This window comes from Pygoscelis adeliae, unplaced genomic scaffold (assembly GCF_000699105.1).
Source record: "Pygoscelis adeliae isolate BGI_AS28 unplaced genomic scaffold, ASM69910v1 Scaffold130, whole genome shotgun sequence".
NCBI lineage: Eukaryota > Metazoa > Chordata > Aves > Sphenisciformes > Spheniscidae > Pygoscelis > Pygoscelis adeliae.
The window spans coordinates 3,583,174-3,605,169 of record NW_008824031.1 but is presented as its reverse complement, the minus strand read 5'-3'; the positions used below and the strand labels follow the sequence as shown (position 1 = coordinate 3,605,169).

Genomic DNA, 21,996 nt, shown 5'->3' with positions numbered 1-21,996 from the left:
GTAACTGCTGTTGCCCAGCAAAATCAAGGAGAGGTACCTGAGCCACAGGATATGAAAGTAGCAGAAGTCCTTTTTGATGCCGCAGATGCTAATGCGATTGAAGAAGTCAATCTTGCTTATGAGAATGTTAAGGAAGTAGATGGGTTAGATGTTTCCAAAGAAGGTACAGAAGCCTGGGAGGCAGCAATGAAACGATACGATGAAAGAATTGATAGAGTTGAAACAAGAATAACTGCCCGTTTGAGAGACCAGCTTGGTACAGCAAAGAATGCCAATGAAATGTTCAGAATCTTCTCTCGGTTTAATGCCTTGTTTGTCAGACCTCACATTCGCGGTGCCATTCGTGAATATCAAACACAGTTGATCCAACGTGTAAAAGATGATATTGAGTCTCTTCATGACAAATTTAAAGTACAATACCCACAGAGTCAGGCTTGTAAAATGAGTCATGTTCGTGACTTGCCTCCTGTGTCTGGGTCTATAATTTGGGCAAAACAGATTGACAGACAGCTCACTGCTTACATGAAGCGTGTTGAGGACGTCCTTGGCAAAGGTTGGGAGAACCATGTAGAAGGTCAGAAGCTAAAGCAGGATGGAGACAGCTTTCGCATGAAGCTCAACACTCAGGAGATCTTTGATGACTGGGCAAGAAAAGTTCAGCAACGCAATCTTGGTGTGTCTGGTCGTATTTTCACCATTGAAAGCACTCGTGTTAGAGGTCGATCTGGGAATGTCCTGAAACTGAAAGTCAACTTCCTCCCAGAAATAATTACACTTTCAAAAGAAGTCAGAAACCTGAAGTGGCTTGGTTTCCGTGTTCCACTAGCAATTGTCAACAAAGCTCACCAAGCAAACCAGCTCTATCCATTTGCTATTTCTCTCATTGAAAGTGTCCGTACATATGAACGAACATGTGAGAAAGTAGAAGAGCGTAATACTATCTCACTTCTAGTTGCTGGCTTGAAGAAAGAAGTGCAGGCTTTGATTGCAGAAGGAATTGCTCTCGTGTGGGAATCATACAAACTTGATCCATATGTACAGCGCTTAGCCGAGACTGTCTTCAGTTTCCAGGAAAAGGTTTGTTTTATCTTTCAAATTCTGCAAAATTTTTACATTTATACTTCAGTATAAATGTATGGTTAACCAAAAGTGGAATTTGACAGCTGATGACCTGTTCTGTAGCTCTTTTTATTAAGTAGCTGATTGAGTTGGCACAAATTGGCCAGCTGAATGGATCTTTTAGTACTACTAAAATTGATAGACTTGCTGCATCCAGATAAAGAGAAGTGACTAACCATTACTGCGTAATTATTGTTGCCTCTATCCAACCTGTCAAACTAAACATTCTGTTTTTCCTAAACCATTTTAGGTGGATGATCTGCTCATTATTGAAGAGAAAATAGACTTGGAAGTGAGATCATTGGAAACATGCATGTATGATCACAAGACTTTCTCTGAAATCTTGAACAGAGTCCAGAAAGCTGTGGATGACTTAAATCTTCATTCATATTCAAATTTGCCAATCTGGGTCAATAAGTTGGATATGGAGGTAGGTGTGAGATCAAGCAGTAGTATGTATTTAGAGGAAACATTTTAATTGGGTGAAAAATGGGTTTTGATTATACTCTTCATAGTCACCCGGGGAAAATTCTGTCTTCCCATTCTCTGAAAATTTCAGTGCGTTTTTGGTATGCAGAAGATGGAAGACCTGTTTGTTTTTTAGCTGTTGACTTTTGGGATCAATTAATTCAAGGGGAGTTTTGTCCTTTGAAGAAAAAACTTTGATACAGCTTGACTGCCTAGAAGGTGCTGGGGAGCAAGGCAGATAAAAGGTGGTAAAAATTTGCTATGCCAGTAGCAAAGACTCACTACCTTCATATTGTTTTGTTCTGCCTGTTGAGTTAAGTTTCAGGTTATTGGACACTAGGCCAACTTCAAAGCAGTTAAAATTTTTTAATTCCATTAAAGTCCGTGAGGACAGGAGAAGCTTTGAATTGATATTCAGTGAAAAATTACCAAAACTTCTAAACCTCTTTAATGACTTAGTAAAGGAGCACTTGGTTCTTTGAGGCACCATAGTGTGCCTGGTGTCAGAATATATCAATAGGGGGATCTTTATGCAGTGAATATGCAGCTATTTCCTCCAGTGTGGCTTATTTCCTTTAGATTGAGAGAATCCTGGGTGTTCGTTTGCAAGCTGGACTGAGGGCCTGGACCCAAGTTCTTCTTGGACAAGCAGATGACAAAGCAGAAGTTGACATGGATACAGATGCTCCTCAAGTGAGCCATAAGCCCGGTGGCGAACCCAAGATCAAAGTAAGTTTTGTTGTGGGTTTTTTATGTGGTTTTTTTTAGCCTTACTGTAAATTACTTAATGCAAGAATTATATCTGAGGCTTATATGGGAGATAAATATTTCTTCTGCATCTGGTTTTGGAGGAATACTTCCCTCCTCCCACTTAAGTCGAAGTTGATTTTTCAAAAATGTGTGCTACTTCTTGAAGTCCAGGATTCTTGCCTACATGTAGTAGTATCCGCTAGTAAAACTGAGCGTGTTTACTGTTTCTGCAGAACATTGTACATGAACTAAGAATAACCAACCAGGTGATATACTTGAATCCACCAATTGAAGAGTGTAGATACAAACTTTATCAAGAAATGTTTTCTTGGAAGATGGTAATCCTGTCACTACCAAGAATTCAAAGTCAGAGATATCAGGTAAGTGTAATGAAGCTGTATCTAAGTCTGAGCAATTATTTTCACTTTGCAGTTAATTGTGCTCAATATCTTAGTGTGTTGCTCTAGGACTGAATCTTGAGTGCCCTAGAAATTCATGTATATCACATGTATAATTGTGGTTCTTAGGTCGGAGTGCATTATGAGCTGTCTGAGGAAGAGAAATTCTATCGTAATGCATTGACAAGGATGCCTGATGGCCCTGCGGCTCTGGAGGAGTCATACTCTGCTGTCATGGGAATTGTGACTGAAGTGGAGCAGTATGTCAAGGTAGGAGTCTGACACCACGTAATGCTACAGCTAAAATGAACATGGACTTTTCTCTCAGTTTTCCTGGGGGTTGGGGGGACACACGTCTTTTGGATTATGCTGGAGAAGTTCTGAACATTTGTTTGTGAAATACCTCAATTAGGTTTGGCTGCAGTACCAGTGTCTGTGGGATATGCAGGCTGAAAACATATACAACCGTCTTGGAGAAGACCTGAATAAGTGGCAAGCCCTTTTAGTTCAGATAAGAAAGGCAAGAGGAACATTTGACAATGCAGAAACCAGAAAGGAATTTGGACCTGTTGTCATAGACTATGGCAAGGTAAGAAATTCTAATTATTGTTTGTGATAAACGCATTAAATTTCAGAATGGGTGTATAACAGAAAATAGCAAGGCCAACAAATTACTATTATGTAACTTTATTCAATTGTAGGTACAATCAAAGGTGAACTTGAAGTATGACTCCTGGCACAAGGAAGTGCTCAGCAAATTTGGCCAAATGCTTGGTCAGAATATGACAGAGTTTCATTCACAAATTTCTAAGGTAAGACAAGTCCAAATTCCAGTTTTTCACTTTTAGATCAGCTGTTCTAGACTTCTAAAACACTGATTTGTGCCCCAAACAGTCCCGTCAAGAACTGGAGCAGCATTCAGTGGACACTGCCAGCACATCAGATGCAGTGACGTTCATCACGTACGTGCAGTCCTTGAAACGTAAAATCAAGCAGTTTGAAAAGCAAGTTGAGGTATGTTGTCTAGCTAATCATTCTTACTTCTGGAAATGTCAAGCTTAGCTCTTAAGATGCAGCTTCCTGATATTCAAGGTCTCTTGAGAACAGACTTGAACTTCATATCCTGAGGAATCCTGTGAAAACTCTATAGTGAGCACTTGTTAACATGTGGAGTATTTAGCCTCATGACTTAAGTTATTTTTGTCTTTTTAACTTACAACCACTGTCTCTTGTAGCTTTATCGCAATGGTCAGCGCTTGCTTGAGAAACAAAGGTTCCAGTTTCCATCTTCTTGGCTGTACATTGACAACATTGAAGGAGAATGGGGTGCCTTTAATGACATCATGCGTAGAAAGGATTCTGCCATTCAACAGCAAGTAGCAAATTTGCAGATGAAGATAGTTCAAGAGGATCGTGCAGTGGAGAGCCGAACAACTGACTTGCTAACAGACTGGGAGAAAACAAAGCCCGTGACAGTACGTAGTGATGACTAATGCTCATTCAGCATATGAGGTAGATTTCTGCATTCAATAAGGAGTAGGCAGTTTATTTTTATGCTTTTTTCAGCTTTTCATTTTAGATGATAAAAGTATTTTTGAGGGTTCTATAATAACTTGCCAATGTGTTGATTTGGGGGGGGCAGAGGGAAATTTACCCTTAAAACATAGGCCTCTGTTAGGTGTAAAAGGCAAGACAACTTCAGTTACTAGCAAATCTTTGGCTGAAACAAGGGATATGTCAGAGGCAAGTTTGTAGGAGGATTTGGAAGCAAGCTGCTTTTTTGCCTTCCCCCCTCCCCCCCAAAGTGATATTTAGTAAAGCCAAAAACTGCATGTAAAAGTGGGATGAGACTTATTGTGGATTAGTATGTAGCTTTATTGTCAGCAAACTGGGAATGGAAGAATAATGAGACAAACCAACATTTAGTATTTAGTCGTTGCTTTTAACTTGGCTTCAACTTGGTTGTAGGATTTTTGGATTAATGTATTCCATGGAAACTTTAGGGAAACCTGCGTCCTGAAGAGGCTCTTCAAGCTCTTACCATTTACGAAGGAAAATTCGGTAGGCTGAAGGATGATCGTGAGAAGTGTGCGAAGGCCAAGGAAGCTCTGGAACTAACAGATACAGGACTACTCAGTGGCAGTGAAGAGCGTGTCCAGGTACAACCTGCTCACACAACTTCTTGTCAGTTTCAGATAAAAATGTTTCCATTTCATCTCTCCCTTAGGAGAGTGACTTGTAGCCTGTGATGTACTAGTGTCAAGACACAATCTCCACACTCGTTCAGTTCTAGCCTTAAGAGATTGTCTGTGATCTCTTCCTTGACTGTCTTATTCTCGTGAAGCTATTATGTGACCTGAGATACAAAAATCTCATCTGGGTCACTTGCTATTGCAGTTCTGTTGAATTGGCGAGCTATCTGAAGGTTTTTGACATGTTAAAAGTATTCTGTTTTACTCCCCCATGCTAATGACTTTGAAGAAATTAAGAATAACTGCTGATGTTTGATACATTCTTTACCATAGGTAGCCCTTGAAGAGTTGCAGGATCTAAAAGGCGTCTGGTCTGAACTCTCTAAGGTCTGGGAACAGATTGATCAAATGAAAGAACAGCCCTGGGTTTCAGTGCAGCCTCGCAAGGTACTTCACTTCTGGATACATGAACAATGTAACTACCACAAGTATATGCAAATTAGGAATTAGACCTCTTGAGATAGACATGCTGAATTGTCACGTTCCAGATCGTTTTCAGCGTTTAGGTACCTTTTTCAGTATCTTGCGAGCATGTTTCTTCTCATGCTAAGCTAAAAAAAAAAAAAATCAGAGGCTTTGTCGCAACGTAAGTAATTTTGCAGGGGATTTATGCAATTCCAGTAGTTTTGAAATTGAGATTGGACTGCACCTACAGGGAAGAAACTGTGCTGTTTTTAAATAGGCTGTTGGACCTCGTTAGGGAAACTTCATTATATGGTTGGACGAACAGCATCAGTTTTAGTTCAATGCTCAGGAGGCAGAGAGCGGTAGGAACACTAAGCCATAAACTGCCTGTGACAATACTATGTCATAAATGTTAATTGCACCAATAAAATTACATTCCCAGCTACAGCATAACCACATCTTATGCAAATATGTATAACACTAAAAGAGCTGTACTGTCGATTATCTCATTAGCGATAGGTTTCTGTAAAACTATATAGGTGACTCTGAACTTGTACAATGATGTGCACAGCACTTGCAGAGAAAGATTTCATTGCTTTTATGTTACTGACAGCTTCGACAAAACCTAGATGGTCTGCTAAACCAACTGAAAAACTTCCCTGCCCGCTTGCGACAGTATGCCTCCTATGAGTATGTTCAGAGACTTCTGAAGGGCTACATGAAGGTAAGTTATACTCATTTCTAAAACGCATGTATTTTATAGTTCAAGTTCAAGGATGTAACTTGCTTTCTTGTCTTCTGTAGATAAACATGCTAGTTATTGAACTGAAATCTGAGGCACTTAAAGATCGTCACTGGAAACAGCTGATGAAAAGGCTTCATGTTAACTGGGTTGTCTCGGAATTGACCCTGGGTCAGATCTGGGATGTCGATTTACAGAGAAATGAAGCAATTGTCAAAGATGTACTGCTCGTGGCTCAAGGAGAGATGGCTTTGGAAGAGTTCTTGAAACAGGCTAGTATCAGCTCTCGTATGCATGCATGTAATAGCAAATCAAAGGCTTGCTGTTGGGTGGCTGACACTTGTGTAGTAAACTTGTCAATCTAAGCTGTTCATACGAGTGCTGAGACTCCATGGAACACTCTGTTTTGGGGAACAGCTTAAAGCTATGTAAGCTTCCTCTGATGAAACTTGCATTATTTGGGAAAAGCAGTCCTCAATAATGACTGCAAAGACCCCACCTTAAGTTTTACCTAACTGCATCGTATTCTCAATATTTTTAGCAAAAGCTTGAGCATATACCCAGAATCCTTGGGTAAAAAAAGTAAAATCTGATTACTGTAATGCATTTCTACTTTGTAACTATGTTAGAGCAGAAATGATTGATGTCATGTCTTAAACATTTTTTTTCTTCAGATAAGAGAAGTGTGGAACACTTACGAACTGGACTTGGTCAATTACCAGAACAAATGTCGTTTGATTCGTGGATGGGATGATCTTTTCAACAAAGTAAAAGAGCACATTAACAGTGTGTCCGCTATGAAGCTATCGCCATACTACAAGGTAAAATGGAGAACAAAGCTAAAGAATCTTCATTTAGTTCTGCCTTCCCCTCGTTTAGTTTATATATTTGTCAAGAGAGACTATATTCGCTATTTAAGTTGACAGACAATTAATTGCATATGCATACTTTGTAACTCTCAAACAACTTGTTTCCACTAATAATTATTAGCAGTCAAACTCCTGATACTACTAAAATGAATATTAATGCAGTGTTTAAACTTCAGGTGTTTGAGGAAGATGCCCTTAGCTGGGAAGATAAGCTGAACCGTATCATGGCACTCTTTGATGTCTGGATAGATGTCCAAAGGCGATGGGTCTACCTGGAGGGTATCTTTACTGGTAGTGCAGACATCAAGCACTTGCTGCCTGTGGAGACCCAGCGGTTCCAGAGGTAACTTTTTAATTGCTTTGTTCTTTTTCTTGCCTCCCTTGGAGCACCTTGTGGCCAGGCCTGCAACTTCATGACTTCAGTGTAGCACTCTAAGTTGAAATACTGACTGTATTCTTACCTGGTCCAGCTGGGTTACAGCCCTGCTGTAGACATAAGTTCATCAAGCAAACAAATACGGCAAGAGGCGCATGTAGACAACTGTGACAGAAAAAGGTTTATGATAAACAGGCTGATGTATGATTTTTAGAAGATGACTGGGATTCAGGTGGTTTTTCTTGCTAGTTCCAGTCAGCTACCTCAAGAACTTTTCTGGCATTGTGGCTGCAACAAGCAGGCTGACTTCTGTTGCCACAGCCTTCAGTCTAACCCTTGAAACGTCATTTTCTTCCTCTGTTTTAAGTTGCTCTGGTCATCCTTATTCATTCCACACACTTCCAGTCAGATCAAAGAGTCAGATTTATGCATCTTTTCAGGAAATGAAGAAAAGTAAACCTTCAGCAGTGGAATTGATGGATTGAACACTGCAAAGTAGTTAGATTTTGTTGTTGTGGGCTTGAGGTGGATGAAGAGCTATTTTGGGAATTTAGCCTTGTGTTCCCTAGGGCAGCTGCAACAATTAGAGGCAGTGGTCATTTAGAGACAAATAACTTCGGTGTTCTGCAGGCCTGTGGTTACTGAGTTTGCACTAATGTACTGTGTTATTTTACTTGCAGCATCAGCACTGAATTTTTGGCACTCATGAAAAAAGTGTCCAAATCTCCACTTGTGATGGATGTTCTTAACATTCAAGGTGTGCAGAGGTCATTAGAGAGACTGGCAGACTTGCTTGGGAAGATACAGAAGGCGCTTGGAGAATACTTGGAAAGGGAGAGGTCGTCTTTCCCTCGGTAAGAAGTTGACTTTAGTTGACTCTTGAAGTAGAGTAATTTGATGTTTCTGTGCAGGAATTGGTGTGCTGTTCTGCAAAACCTCTGCCAATTTTTATGTATTGCATGTATATAAGATGTTATGACCATTTAGATTTGCATTGTCTAAATACAGAATTCAGTTATAGCTACTTCTCAGGAGGTGGGACTAAAACTTCCCTTACTTGCTCATCTGTGACTGGTTGTAGGATTCAGATACTGCTTAAGGAACCATTGCAGCTGATTTCTGTAAACTTACAGGTTCTATTTTGAACTGCTTAATTCTGGCATTTGATTGAAGGACAGTGTCTAAACTGTCACAATCCAGTATTTAAGTCATTTGTTCCGACTTACCTCTAGTCCTCAAATAGTTTGTCACTTAGCATGAGAGAGTAAGGGTGAAGGAGGTACTGAGTGAGAGTTCTCCCTGCCTAATAGACTTAATTCAATCCTAAGCTCTACTGTGAGTATTGCAGGGATGGATAGGTAAAGAAAACAATCCACAGTATGGAGCATATATACACTTTTGCATAGTACAGACCACATGAACTGAGACTTAATCTTAGAACTGAAGTATAATTTCTAGCAAATTTATGGTTTGTGTACTCTTGCGGTGTTGGGGAAATGAGTGTCAATTACTCCTGTATAGTGGCCATCTATGAAGCATAAATAAATTAAAAGTGCTGGTTGGAGTTCTGATACAGATCTAATTTTATGTAATTATTAGGTTTTATTTTGTTGGTGATGAAGACTTGCTTGAAATCATTGGAAACAGCAAAAATGTTGCTAAGCTGCAGAAACACTTCAAGAAGATGTTTGCTGGTGTTTCTAGCATTATTCTCAACGAAGATAATTCTGTGGTTCTTGGTATATCCTCACGTGAAGGAGAGGAGGTATAGCTGCAGTGTTTCTTTTTAAATAAAATTCTGAAAATAAGTGAATGTGGGCTGACTTAAACCTAATTCTTGCAGGTGCTGTTCAAAACACCTGTCTCCATCACAGAACATCCCAAGATCAATGAGTGGCTCACTCTTGTTGAAAAAGAAATGAGAGTCACCCTTGCTAAATTGCTTGCAGAATCTGTTACTGAAGTAGAAATCTTTGGAAAAGCAACTTCAATTGATCCAGCGGTCTACATCTCTTGGATTGACAAATACCAGGTATCACTATGGAACACTTAAGCATACTGCAGCTTGGTTACTTCAGTGAGGAAAACTATCTGATGAGGATTTTTGTTACACAGGCTCAGCTTGTTGTCCTGTCAGCCCAGATTGCGTGGTCTGAGAATGTTGAGTCAGCCCTCAATGGTATGGGTGGAGTTGGAGACAACAGCCCTCTCCACTCTGTGCTAGCTAATGTTGAGGTCACGCTCAATGTCCTGGCAGACTCTGTGCTGATGGAGCAGCCACCTCTTCGCAGAAGGAAACTGGAACACTTGGTAAGTACAAACCTCCTTTCTTCTGGGTTCGCAGATGAGGATTTTTAAAAGTTTAATGAAAAGATTGATTAGTCTAAGACTTATTTTTCCTCTAGGAAAAAGTTTCATGCAATTTAAGCAACTACAGGATCAGGGCTTGATGTAGGTGGTGGTAGTTTTTCACTCTAGTCAGCTTAATGTATCATAGCATATTATAGACTAGCTCACTGAATTGGTCTTCAAACTAGCTCTTTCAAATATCAAAGTTACTGATTTCGTTGTTCAAATGTAAAACATCTCCTTAAGCTGCTTATTATTGTAATTATTATATGCTTTTGTTTGTAGGTAAGGATTGACGGGGGGACAAGTTATCCCATCCTGGGTTATTTCTACAGATTTTTAGAGGGAAATATCTGGTCTGTTTTAGGAGTATCTGCCTTCATAGTTTCTGGCAAGTAAAATATCTAGTTCAGCAGTGTAATGGATTAACAGACTAACTGGATCAGAGCGCTTTGCTGAAAGCTAGGGAAGTCCTTAACAAGAGCAGTCAACTTTGTTAGTTTTGTCTTTGTAACAACAGATTTTAAGGCAGAGACTGTTGGTAGGTCATGATTTCTAAGTGATGGCAATTTACTGTGCTAATTTGAGAAGCTGTAGGATTCCTGGCTTTATTAGCAACGGCTTGGTATCGCTGTGGTCTAAGGAGTTACTTCATTCTCCAGATCACCGAGTTGGTACACCAGAGAGATGTTACAAGATCACTGATCAAAAGCAAGATCGACAACTCCAAATCCTTTGAGTGGCTCAGCCAAATGCGGTTCTACTTTGACCCAAAACAGACAGATGTGTTGCAACAGCTCTCCATTCAGATGGCAAATGCCAAATTCAACTATGGTTTTGAGTACCTGGGTGTTCAGGATAAGCTAGTACAGACTCCTCTTACTGACCGCTGCTACCTGACAATGACACAAGCCTTGGAGGCAAGACTTGGAGGATCACCATTTGGTAAGTTTGTACTGAAGTACAATAAAAACTTGAGACAACTATATAAACTTGTCTCTATAATATATAGCTTTAATGTAGACATGCAGGATGCTTATAACTAAGATATTGAAGAACGAAACAGTCTTTTGGGGGAAGTTGTAACAGTTTTAGGTTTCACTGAATCCTCTTGTCAAGGACCATCAGAATCAGCATTCTGGCAGATTACATGAGTAGGCAGTGGTACCTCTGATGAGAAACACTAAAACATGTCTGTCCTGCTTCGAAAATAGGTCCTGCTGGTACTGGTAAAACAGAATCTGTTAAGGCTCTTGGACATCAGCTTGGCCGCTTTGTGTTGGTTTTCAACTGCGATGAAACATTTGACTTCCAGGTAAGCTGTTTGATTAAAAAAATGTAGTCTCTGCTAACAAGCAATAGGAATCTCTTCAGAACTCTGAAACGGCCAGCAGTGTTTATTTTCAAGGTCGTTATCTGTAAGTCTTAACTGAGCCAGTATCTGTGGATCATATAGATGTTCTGTAACAAAAAATGCCTAAAGCAAAAGTGGGGCAGAACATTGCTGGGGGAGGGGTTCTGTTTTTTTTAGAACAGGTAGTTCTATAGCAGCAAATGGAGGGAAAGGAAGAGGAAGTACAGGACGGGGGCTTAAGACTGGCTTTAGGGAAGTAACTTAAACTGGTTAGTTTGCATTGATAGTACTGGTTTAATGGAGAACAGATGAGAGTGTGAGACTGCCAAAATAGCTGTACTATTACCAAATTATTCTTTGTGACATAACTGTGGAGTTCGCCTCAGCATGTGAAAGATTCTTCAAAACTAAGAAAATCTACCTAGGTATTTCAAAATTAATGACGCCTTCAAACTGAGAACCAGATGAAATGCCTCTGTAAACTGTAACACAGCAAATGTCTCAAAAGCCTCAGTCAGGTGTATATATAAAAAACAATATAAAACATGGACAAGGAATCACGATACTTCATGGACTCTGCCAGGTTGCCCATCTGTTTCATTTTTTTTTTCTGTACAGCTGTATTTCAATCAGACCAGCGGTCCATTTAGTCAGCATTTGGCCTGTAGTGGTGACTGTAAGAAAATACCTAGGGAGCAGTAAGATCACAGATAGTGCATGATACTCCTTCCTTGCCCCTAGTCCCCTTCCTATCTCTCACAGTTGTGAGGATCAGGAGGTCCCAAGCTGAAATGGGTTACTCTATTCATGCTTCAGTGAACATTTCTCCAGGTACTCATTTCTCCCCTTAAATCCACATGCACACTTGCTTCTATAGCATTCTCTACCAAAGAGTTCCACTGCATTATTACACACTTTATGAAGGAGCACCTTCTTCTGTCTTTTTTTAATGATTCCTTAATTCTTGTAGTAGAAAAGACAGTGATGTTGATTCCTATTCATCCTAAACCAGTGGCTTTTAGACCTCCGTCATATTCCCTCATGTTGCCTTTTGCGGAATCCTACCCTAAAGGTTGTTCTTTAGGTGGAAACGTTATCATACTCTGGCCATCCAGTTTGCTCTTCTGAAATGTTTTGTAATTCTAGCATCCTCCTTGCAATAAAGGACTAGAACTGCACCTGGTATTAATGGTGTCAGCAAACAAAACATTATGCAGTGGACTTACCTTGACTGTTTTGTGAATACACAGCAGTACAGTATGTAGCAATAGGAAGCTATGATCATCTTCTATGATTCTATGAAGCAGTGAACATCTGCAAGTCAGTTAGAACCCTTTTTTAACTCTTACAGTACTACAAAGATGGTAACCTACATATAAATGCAGCTTCTTCCTGCCTTGGATGCATTGTATAAAGTGCTCTTTTCTGCTCCCTTTGCCTATGCATAGGCAAGAATGATCATGCAACTTCAGTGAATTTTCCCCTCTACGTGCAGGCAATGGGACGCATCTTTGTGGGACTTTGCCAAGTGGGTGCCTGGGGCTGCTTTGACGAGTTCAACAGACTGGAGGAGCGTATGCTCTCTGCTGTTTCACAGCAAGTTCAGTGCATCCAGGAAGCCTTGCGAGAGCATTCCAACCCCAACTATGACAAGAGTACGTAATTGTTTATTCCTAATAGTGTTGTACAGCATCTCTAATGTCCTTCATGCTGTTTTGTTGCTCAGTTACATTTCTCCCAAACAATCCAAGGAGGAAGCCACTTTCTATCAAAACTTAAAAACTTGAAGTAACTTTCAGCTGGTAGAAATTTGTATTTGAGTATTTGAGTTGCAGTACTAGAGGACATTACTGTAGGAAACTAAAATAGAATAAAGTATGACTTGTATTCTCAGGGTGATTGATCACTGACTCAGGTGTAACTAAATGCTCTCTCTTTCTCAGCTGCTGTCCACTACTGTAAGAAACTAAAATAGAATAAAGTATGATTTGTGTTCTCAGGGTGATTGATCACTGACTCAGGTGTAACTAAATGCTCTCTCTTTTTCAGCTGCAACACCTATTACTTGTGAGCTGCTGAACAAACAAGTCAAAGTGAGCCCTGACATGGCTATCTTCATCACCATGAATCCTGGCTATGCAGGCAGATCAAATCTCCCTGACAATTTGAAGAAGTTGTTCCGTAGCTTGGCAATGACAAAACCAGACCGTCAGTTGATTGCCCAGGTCATGTTGTACTCCCAAGGTTTCCGTACAGCTGAAGTGCTTGCCAATAAGATAGTACCATTCTTCAAGTGAGTAACAAGTCTGGCTCCAGTCAGTAAAAATAGAACTTATTGTTCAAAGCTATAATGTTCTTTGCAACTCACTAAGCACATTGTGCAGCAGTCGTTTCAAGCAATCATTTCAAGTAAACAATGACATTTACTGAGTGTTGTGTTGGTCCTATTGAGAATTAAATTGTATTTTGTCTCTTTTGCTTCTTAGGCTTTGTGATGAACAGCTGTCCTCCCAAAGTCACTATGATTTTGGCTTGAGAGCACTGAAGAGTGTGCTAGTTAGTGCAGGTAATGTGAAGAGGGAGAGGATTCAGAAGATAAAGCGGGAGAAAGAAGAGCGTGGTGAAGTTGTTGATGAGGGAGAAATCGCTGAGAACTTACCAGAACAAGAGGTAATGTGCAGTGTAAACAGGGTGGCAAACACACCCTGCAGTGTTTACCATTTAGTAATTTTTGCTTTGCCGTGCAAGCAAAGTAATGTTAGTTACAAAAGGTGGTAATTTGATAGCTTAGAAGCACCAAGTTAAACATGTCTTGGGGGGGTCCCTGAATCGTAGTGAAAGACCTGTTCGTAGGAGGTGGTGCACTCATAACACGCTTATTGCTGCTCAGTTCCTCAGCAGTTAATACCAAAAGCATAGTGAAGAGGTATAAGAAACTATAGTTATATAAACTGAAAATCAATAGGAATTCATTGTGTAGTTTCAAAGTTGAAACCCCATCAATGGTCGTTTTCACCAAGATGACCCTGGTCTGGTGCTTTATCAGTAAAGTATTTAGTGAAGTATTCCTTGTCAAACGCATTTGGTAAAGTGAACTAAACAAAAAATCTTAACCAAAACATGACTCTCTCTGCAGATCCTGATCCAAAGTGTATGTGAAACTATGGTACCAAAACTGGTTGCAGAAGACATTCCATTGCTGTTCAGTCTCCTTTCTGATGTCTTCCCTGGAGTACAGTATCATCGTGGGGAGATGACAGCCTTGCGAGAGGAGCTTAAGAAAGTGTGTCAGGAAATGTACCTTACCTATGGTGATGGAGAAGAAGTTGGTGGCATGTGGGTTGAAAAGGTAAAGTATAAAACTGAAAAGGTGGAATTGAAGTTTGTGTATAAGACTAAACTTTTTTTATTATGAAAGGTGGAAAGTTTTTCCTTTTTCTTGTCTTCAGCGAGCAATACATAGAAGCTTAGATTGACTACTGAAGTTGAGACTTAATTGGTACATCATTTCTTCTGTCACAGGTTCTTCAGCTGTATCAGATTACACAGATAAATCATGGATTGATGATGGTTGGTCCCTCTGGAAGTGGAAAGAGCATGGCTTGGAGAGTGCTCCTGAAAGCCCTTGAACGGCTGGAGGGTGTGGAAGGTGTTGCTCATATTATAGATCCAAAAGCAATCAGCAAAGATCACCTCTATGGTACTTTGGATCCAAACACCAGAGAATGGACAGATGGCTTGTTTACACATGTCCTGAGAAAGTGAGTCTTTAATAGCACAAATGAAAAATGGCCAGTACATTTGTGCCATGGGTAATCTGACCTTACCGAGTCTGTGTTCTCTACTGCAATAAATATTTCCTTTAATGTAGAATCATAGACAATGTGAGAGGTGAACTACAAAAACGTCAGTGGATTATCTTTGATGGTGATGTAGACCCTGAATGGGTTGAGAACTTGAACTCTGTTTTGGATGACAACAAACTACTGACTCTGCCAAATGGAGAACGTCTCAGCCTTCCACCAAATGTAATGTTACTTTTTTTACACGACATTTACATGCTGTCCTAGAAACTTGTTGCTTTTGCCTTAATCCGTACTGGTGCTGTTCCTCTTTCTCATCACAAGCAGAGTAATACTGATCTCAGGTAGTGGTTTGCTGGAGTTAGGAGCTTTTGTGGAAACAAACATTTCTCATTACACTTACTCTGACCCTGTAAGACAACCTTTGTGGATTATATAAAAGTCTAGGGTAACAGTCAATAATGATGAACTTAGCTTAGGATAGTTTAATGCTGCTGTTGATTATTCACAGGCTAAATACAAATTAACTTATTTTAAAAGGTCTCTGGTGTTGGGGGGGAGTTTTTTGTTTTGTTTTGCTTTTGGTTCATTGGTTGTTTTTACTTCAAACTCTTGTTTTAAATTTCTGCTCTTTAGGTGCGTATCATGTTTGAGGTACAGGATCTGAAATATGCCACTTTGGCTACTGTGTCAAGGTGTGGCATGGTCTGGTTCAGTGAGGATGTTCTCAGTACAGACATGATATTCAATAACTTCTTGGCCAGACTAAGAAGCATTCCTCTGGATGAAGGTGAGGAGGAAGCTCAGCGAAGGCGAAAGGGCAAAGAAGATGAAGGAGAAGAAGCAGCATCCCCAATGTTGCAGGTATAATTTAGATTACGTTATGGGATAACATAGTAAGAACACTTGTGTCACAAGTAGTACTTAGAATTTATGACAGCCTATCATAGATTAGCTGACTTCCTCTTCACATCTCTTTTCTTTTTTTTTTTTTTTTTAAAGAATATTAAAATATGAAGCATTTCAAACCTTAAACAAAATTATTTCCTGCTGCCTGGTAATCAAATGAGAAGTAAATGCTTTGAGCAGTGTTTGTCTCCCCCCAACAGATTCAGAGAGATGCTGCAACAATAATGCAGCCATATTTCACATCTAATGGCCTGGTAACTAAAGCACTTGAACATGCTTTCAAGTTGGAGCATATTATGGATCTCACCCGCTTGCGCTGTCTTGGTTCTCTGTTCTCCATGTTGCATCAAGCTTGCCGCAACGTAGCCCAGTACAATGCCAACCATCCAGACTTTCCAATGCAGATAGATCAACTGGAGCGTTACATCCAGGTAAAAACAGTATGCTGCTAAATGACTGCTGTGTTTGACATGTCAGTATAGCAGCTAGATTTGACTTATTGTTCATTAAGTTTTGTTCCATTACTCTAAAACCTGCTTCTGCTGCTTCTTACAGAGGTACCTGGTTTATGCAATACTCTGGTCTCTTTCTGGAGACAGTCGTTTGAAAATGAGAGCAGAGCTGGGAGAATACATTAGGAGAATCACCACTGTGCCACTGCCAACTGCACCCAACATACCTATAATTGACTATGAGGTAAACCTTTCTTATGCTAGAAGTGTTGCTCTTTTGTGTTCTTAGAAGCTTGCTTTAGATTTTTGGAGATGAAACTGGAAAATAAAATGCTAGACTACCTTAAATTTTACAGTTTCAGTTCAGTGAGCAAGCTGCCTGTTTAAATAAACACATCAGATTTAATGCCACAAACTATTCTGTGGTTTAAAAAAAAATATATTCCCTTTTAGCTAAGGTTGAGCTATATTCCTGTTCTAAATTGTCTGATCACTTTTTTGTGCTCCTAGGTGTCCATTACAGGTGAATGGGTGCCGTGGCAATCCAAGGTTCCTCAAATTGAAGTGGAGACACACAAAGTTGCAGCTCCTGATGTAGTAGTACCAACCCTAGATACCGTTCGCCATGAAGCATTACTGTATACTTGGCTGGCAGAACACAAACCTCTAGTACTCTGTGGTCCACCGGGTTCCGGAAAGACCATGACCCTCTTCAGTGCTCTCAGAGCTCTGCCTGACATGGAGGTACACAAGAAGCATGTGTGTGTGTGTGTGTGCGCGCGTGCGTGTGCGCATGTGCATCTGTGAATTACAGAGTAGTACCAAGTCTCTAATCTCCTTAAAGATTAAAGCAGTCTTTATTTAGCATGGAAGTGATTTGCTAGCCAAAATTCAGTGATACCTCCACCTCAGTCAGTCATGTGTATACATAGCAAAAAATAAAAATTATGTTGAGCAGAATCTAAATTTATGTCTCAAGATCCTTAACCTAAAAGTTACTTCCTTCCTTTGCCGCTTCAATAATGCAGAAGTGTTCCACCATTTAATATTTTAAAACCTGTGGTAATGTTTAAGAATAGCTCTCATCCTTCAGTGTATTTAGGTGGAGTAACAGTTACACGAAGCCGTGATTATTCTAAGTACAAGGTGGCATTGCTGCATGGTAAATGGAGAACCTGCAGTGGGAAGCACAGTATACAGTCAGAATATAGGCAGTAACCTGAAATATAGATGATGTACATACTTCCACTGTGGAAAGCCAAACGTACCCATTTTCAGGACTCTTGATATGCTCTTTTTCAAGCCTTAGTGTATTTTAACTTTGTTTTCACTATTCTCTTTTTAAGGTGGTTGGACTCAACTTTTCTAGTGCTACCACTCCAGAACTGCTCTTGAAAACTTTTGATCACTACTGTGAGTACAGGCGTACACCTAATGGAGTGGTGCTGGCTCCTGTGCAGTTAGGAAAGTGGCTGGTGCTGTTCTGTGATGAAATCAACTTGCCAGATATGGATAAGTATGGCACACAGAGAGTCATATCCTTCATTAGACAGGTTTGTTTTTCTTTGTAATCAACTATATCATAACAGTTATTTTCAGGGAAATACAATGTTCCACTGATTTTTATTTTACTTTTTTTTTTCCAGATGGTGGAACATGGAGGATTCTATCGTACATCAGACCAGACATGGGTGAAACTGGAGAGAATTCAGTTTGTTGGTGCATGTAATCCACCTACTGATCCTGGAAGAAAACCTCTCTCACATAGGTAATGTATCTAGTAAATTCTGTATAGCAACAGAATAGAGGTCAAAATTGAAGCATTGACTATGTAATCTGTTCTTAATACACTTGTTTAACACCAGCTGTGCTGAAGTTGTATTCCTTGCTTTTTAACTAACTGCTAGTTGGTTCTTATCCTGACAGCCAGCCAGTGGACTCTTCTTGAATAACCTGTCTAAAATGCTGTGGATACTTAGAATACTTTTTGGTCCAAGTCACTAAGGAGCAGTTAAGCCAACTGCAGTTACTGCTGATAATTTTGAATCAAGCAGTTATTTAATTTTGGCAAAAGATGAAGAAAATAGTATAGGCTGTAATTTGACCTTCTGGGCTGTGTAATGTGCTAATCTTTCAGATTTTTACGACATGTTCCTGTGGTTTATGTGGACTATCCTGGACCAGCTTCACTTACTCAGATATATGGAACATTCAATCGTGCAATGCTAAGGCTGATCCCATCACTTCGCACATATGCAGAACCCCTCACTGCTGCTATGGTGGAATTCTATACAATGTCTCAGGTAATTTTTTTGAATACAACCCCAAATTCTAATCAGAAATCTTCCTTTTGTGCTGGATCACTTAACATGCATTGTTTGCCTTTCATACGGTTAATATGTATGCAAGAACTCAACTAGTTACTTGAGTTCTGGTGAAAGCCACTGAATGACACTAGCAAAGTAATATCGTGCGACACGAGATCTGTAAAAATATAGCACAACTTTGGGATGAAGTAACTAATTATATTTAAATTTTTAGGAGAGATTCACTCAAGACACACAGCCACACTACATCTATTCACCTCGTGAAATGACTCGATGGGTGAGAGGTATATTTGAAGCATTAAGACCACTAGAAACCTTACCAGTTGAAGGCCTTATCAGGATTTGGGCCCATGAAGCCTTACGTCTCTTCCAAGACAGGTAAAATAAAGGGGGGGCAGGGGATAGGGTGCAAAATGAATTTTCCCCACTCCTTGCCAACTTTTATTAGAAGACCAAACTGAAGTGTGGTTCATGTTAAATAACTGGAATACAAATGAGAATATTTCCCTTTGCTTTAACTTAACACTACTGGGAATCGTATCTATGCAAAGCAGAAACATACTTTAGTGGTAGCACTGCCATGTGATGTGACTATATCCTCCTGTTACAGAGGATTTGTAGTCACTGACTTCTTTCTTTATCCAGACTTGTAGAAGATGAGGAGAGACGCTGGACTGATGAGAACATAGATATGGTTGCTCTGAAGCACTTCCCCAATATTGACAAAGAAAAAGCTATGAACAGACCTATCTTATACAGCAACTGGCTGTCGAAGGTAAAAATAAATAAATAGTTTGGGAGCAACTGAGTGATGCTGTTCTTATGACTATATTAACATGATAGTTGGTGCCTGTCATTTTGTTAAACTGATCTCCAAGAAGTTCTTATTATGATTATCTGAAGTGAACTCTACCACAAAGTTAATAGCTGTTATGCCAGGGATACTATTGTAAGATCTACCACAGCAGATAAAGGCAGTATTAAATAATATTTCTTGAGAACAGGATTGCACTCCCAGAAAGTTGCTGAGTTACTGCTTATGGAATCTCTTGGATAAGGCAATGACCCTTGAACAACATTGATATTGTAAATTTATGGTGAACTGTTTCTTGCAATCTGTAGAAATCCCACTGGGTCAAGGCAAAAGTCCATCTAGCCTGCTACCCGCCTACTACCCATCCGCTACCCATCTCTGTGACTGATAGCAGATGCCTAGGAAAGACTGTTTAAAATAGATTGGGGGAGTGAGGAGGGAGTAAGTCTGTCATGCTACTTCCTAGTGTCTTCAGTGACTGGCAGCACAGGCTCAACCTATGATAGGTTCAGTAGATAACAGTGTTTAAACCCCATGCTGCTATCTGTGGCACTCTAAGCTGTGGACGTGTTCCTGTGCAAGTTAAATGAGTACAGTACTCTTAAGCTTTTGTAGGGGATTGCACCTTTAAGTACTCTAATAGTTCTGCTTTCATCTACTTGTAAGTTGATCCCTAAGCAAAATTGCCTTAATTTTAAATTCCATACTGTATTGACTGATTCTTTTAGGATTATATTCCAGTGGATCAAGAAGAATTAAGAGACTATGTGAAAGCTAGGCTTAAAGTCTTTTATGAAGAAGAACTTGATGTACCACTTGTTCTGTTCAATGAAGTCTTGGATCACGTGTTAAGAATTGACCGGTAAGTGGAGACTTCAGTTGCTGCTCATATAAATAGTATTTAAAGGCTTGTTCTAAAATAGAGTAGCCTGAGTACAGACGAATTAAGAATGGAGCATGATCCCATTGTTGTCTACTTCTGGCCTCCAGATAGCAGGATCCTAGCTGGAAAGATGTGTCAGTTTTGGTACTAACTTGAAGTTTAGGTGCTTAAGGAAAAGCTTCAGTCAGTTGATAACACTTGGTCAAAACATACTTGCTTATGTTCTTTTTCAGAATCTTCCGTCAGCCACAGGGCCACTTGCTGCTTATTGGAGTCAGTGGAGCAGGGAAAACAACTCTCTCAAGATTTGTTGCCTGGATGAATGGTTTGAGCGTCTACCAAATTAAGGTTGGCATGCTATTTTCACTTAGCAAAAACTGTTAGTCAAAACTCGCACTTCTTAAATATTGACCCCTAAAAAATCCCCTTAAAAGCCAAACCAAAATATTAATAACCAATGTTAAATCTTACTAGGTTCACAGAAAATATACAGGTGAAGATTTTGATGAAGACCTTAGGACAGTATTGAGACGTTCTGGCTGTAAAAATGAAAAAATAGCTTTTATAATGGATGAGTCAAATGTATTGGATTCTGGATTCCTGGAGAGAATGAACACTCTTCTAGCCAATGGAGAGGTAAGAAGATTTTAAGTAAGTACTTTTAAGCACCTTTTTACAACTATAAGCTATGACAAAACTATCTTTTGAATTAGGTTCCTGGTCTCTTTGAAGGAGATGAATATGCCACCCTCATGACTCAGTGTAAAGAAGGAGCACAGAAAGAAGGTTTAATGTTAGATTCACATGAAGAACTCTACAAATGGTTCACCAGCCAAGTTATTCGCAATCTCCATGTTGTGTTCACTATGAATCCATCTTCTGAGGGCCTGAAGGACAGGGCAGCTACCTCTCCTGCGCTCTTCAACAGGTAACTGCTCTATATTCCAACATGCATTACCAATACTGTTAAAACAGTACTTTTTGGGAAGTCTTCACAAATTCTTTGTATTTCAGGTGTGTCTTGAACTGGTTTGGAGACTGGTCAACTGAGGCACTGTACCAAGTTGGCAAAGAGTTCACAAGCAAAATGGATCTTGAGAAACCAAATTATATTGTGCCCGATTACATGCCAGTTGTGTATGATAAGCTACCACAACCACCATCACACAGAGAAGCTATTGTTAATAGTTGTGTGTTTGTTCATCAGACTCTCCATCAGGTATGTTTTTATTGCATTGCTCAACTTGTGTTGATCTCTAGGCCACAGCATCATGCACCAGTTTCCTAAAAAATACGATCTTTGGCATTTGAATAGGTTTAAAACCAATGCGTAATCTACAGTTCCTTCTTCCCTAAAGGCTAATGCTCGTCTGGCAAAACGAGGAGGTAGAACCATGGCAATCACACCACGCCACTATTTAGACTTCATCAACCATTATGCCAACTTGTTCAATGAGAAACGAAGTGAATTGGAGGAGCAGCAAATGCATTTGAATGTTGGCCTTAGAAAAATCAAGGAAACAGTTGATCAGGTACGTATCTTTAAAACTTTGCCCTTCATAAGGCTGGAGTGATTAAATAGATCCCTGTGCTTAATCTGAGTTCTCCCATCTTACAATCTATCTCAGGTGGAAGAATTGCGGCGTGACCTAAGAATAAAGAGTCAGGAACTGGAAGTGAAGAATGCAGCAGCCAACGACAAGTTGAAAAAGATGGTGAAAGATCA

The 21,996-nt window shown here is 39.8% G+C and overlaps 1 protein-coding gene across 1 annotated transcript in view; it reads left to right on the top strand.

The window, feature by feature from the left end:
• Positions 1-21,996, top strand: part of DYNC1H1 (dynein, cytoplasmic 1, heavy chain 1) — a 47,157-nt gene that overhangs the window by 6,460 nt on the left and 18,701 nt on the right. The window contains 43 exon segments of the mRNA XM_009328461.1: positions 1-1,077; positions 1,370-1,549; positions 2,167-2,316; positions 2,571-2,717; positions 2,865-3,005; positions 3,148-3,324; positions 3,437-3,547; positions 3,630-3,749; positions 3,971-4,210; positions 4,739-4,894; positions 5,261-5,374; positions 6,006-6,116; positions 6,197-6,406; positions 6,809-6,955; positions 7,180-7,346; positions 8,060-8,233; positions 8,979-9,144; positions 9,223-9,411; positions 9,495-9,689; positions 10,391-10,673; positions 10,943-11,043; positions 12,578-12,737; positions 13,132-13,375; positions 13,569-13,752; positions 14,219-14,431; positions 14,605-14,843; positions 14,954-15,110; positions 15,522-15,749; positions 15,995-16,225; positions 16,350-16,490; positions 16,757-16,990; positions 17,593-17,799; positions 17,893-18,014; positions 18,384-18,549; positions 18,788-18,951; positions 19,219-19,348; positions 20,116-20,249; positions 20,504-20,618; positions 20,745-20,906; positions 20,984-21,198; positions 21,285-21,489; positions 21,629-21,802; positions 21,899-21,996. The exon segment at positions 21,899-21,996 is cut by the window's right edge and continues 37 nt beyond it. Coding sequence (XP_009326736.1) covers positions 1-1,077; positions 1,370-1,549; positions 2,167-2,316; positions 2,571-2,717; positions 2,865-3,005; positions 3,148-3,324; positions 3,437-3,547; positions 3,630-3,749; positions 3,971-4,210; positions 4,739-4,894; positions 5,261-5,374; positions 6,006-6,116; positions 6,197-6,406; positions 6,809-6,955; positions 7,180-7,346; positions 8,060-8,233; positions 8,979-9,144; positions 9,223-9,411; positions 9,495-9,689; positions 10,391-10,673; positions 10,943-11,043; positions 12,578-12,737; positions 13,132-13,375; positions 13,569-13,752; positions 14,219-14,431; positions 14,605-14,843; positions 14,954-15,110; positions 15,522-15,749; positions 15,995-16,225; positions 16,350-16,490; positions 16,757-16,990; positions 17,593-17,799; positions 17,893-18,014; positions 18,384-18,549; positions 18,788-18,951; positions 19,219-19,348; positions 20,116-20,249; positions 20,504-20,618; positions 20,745-20,906; positions 20,984-21,198; positions 21,285-21,489; positions 21,629-21,802; positions 21,899-21,996 — 8,279 coding nt within the window.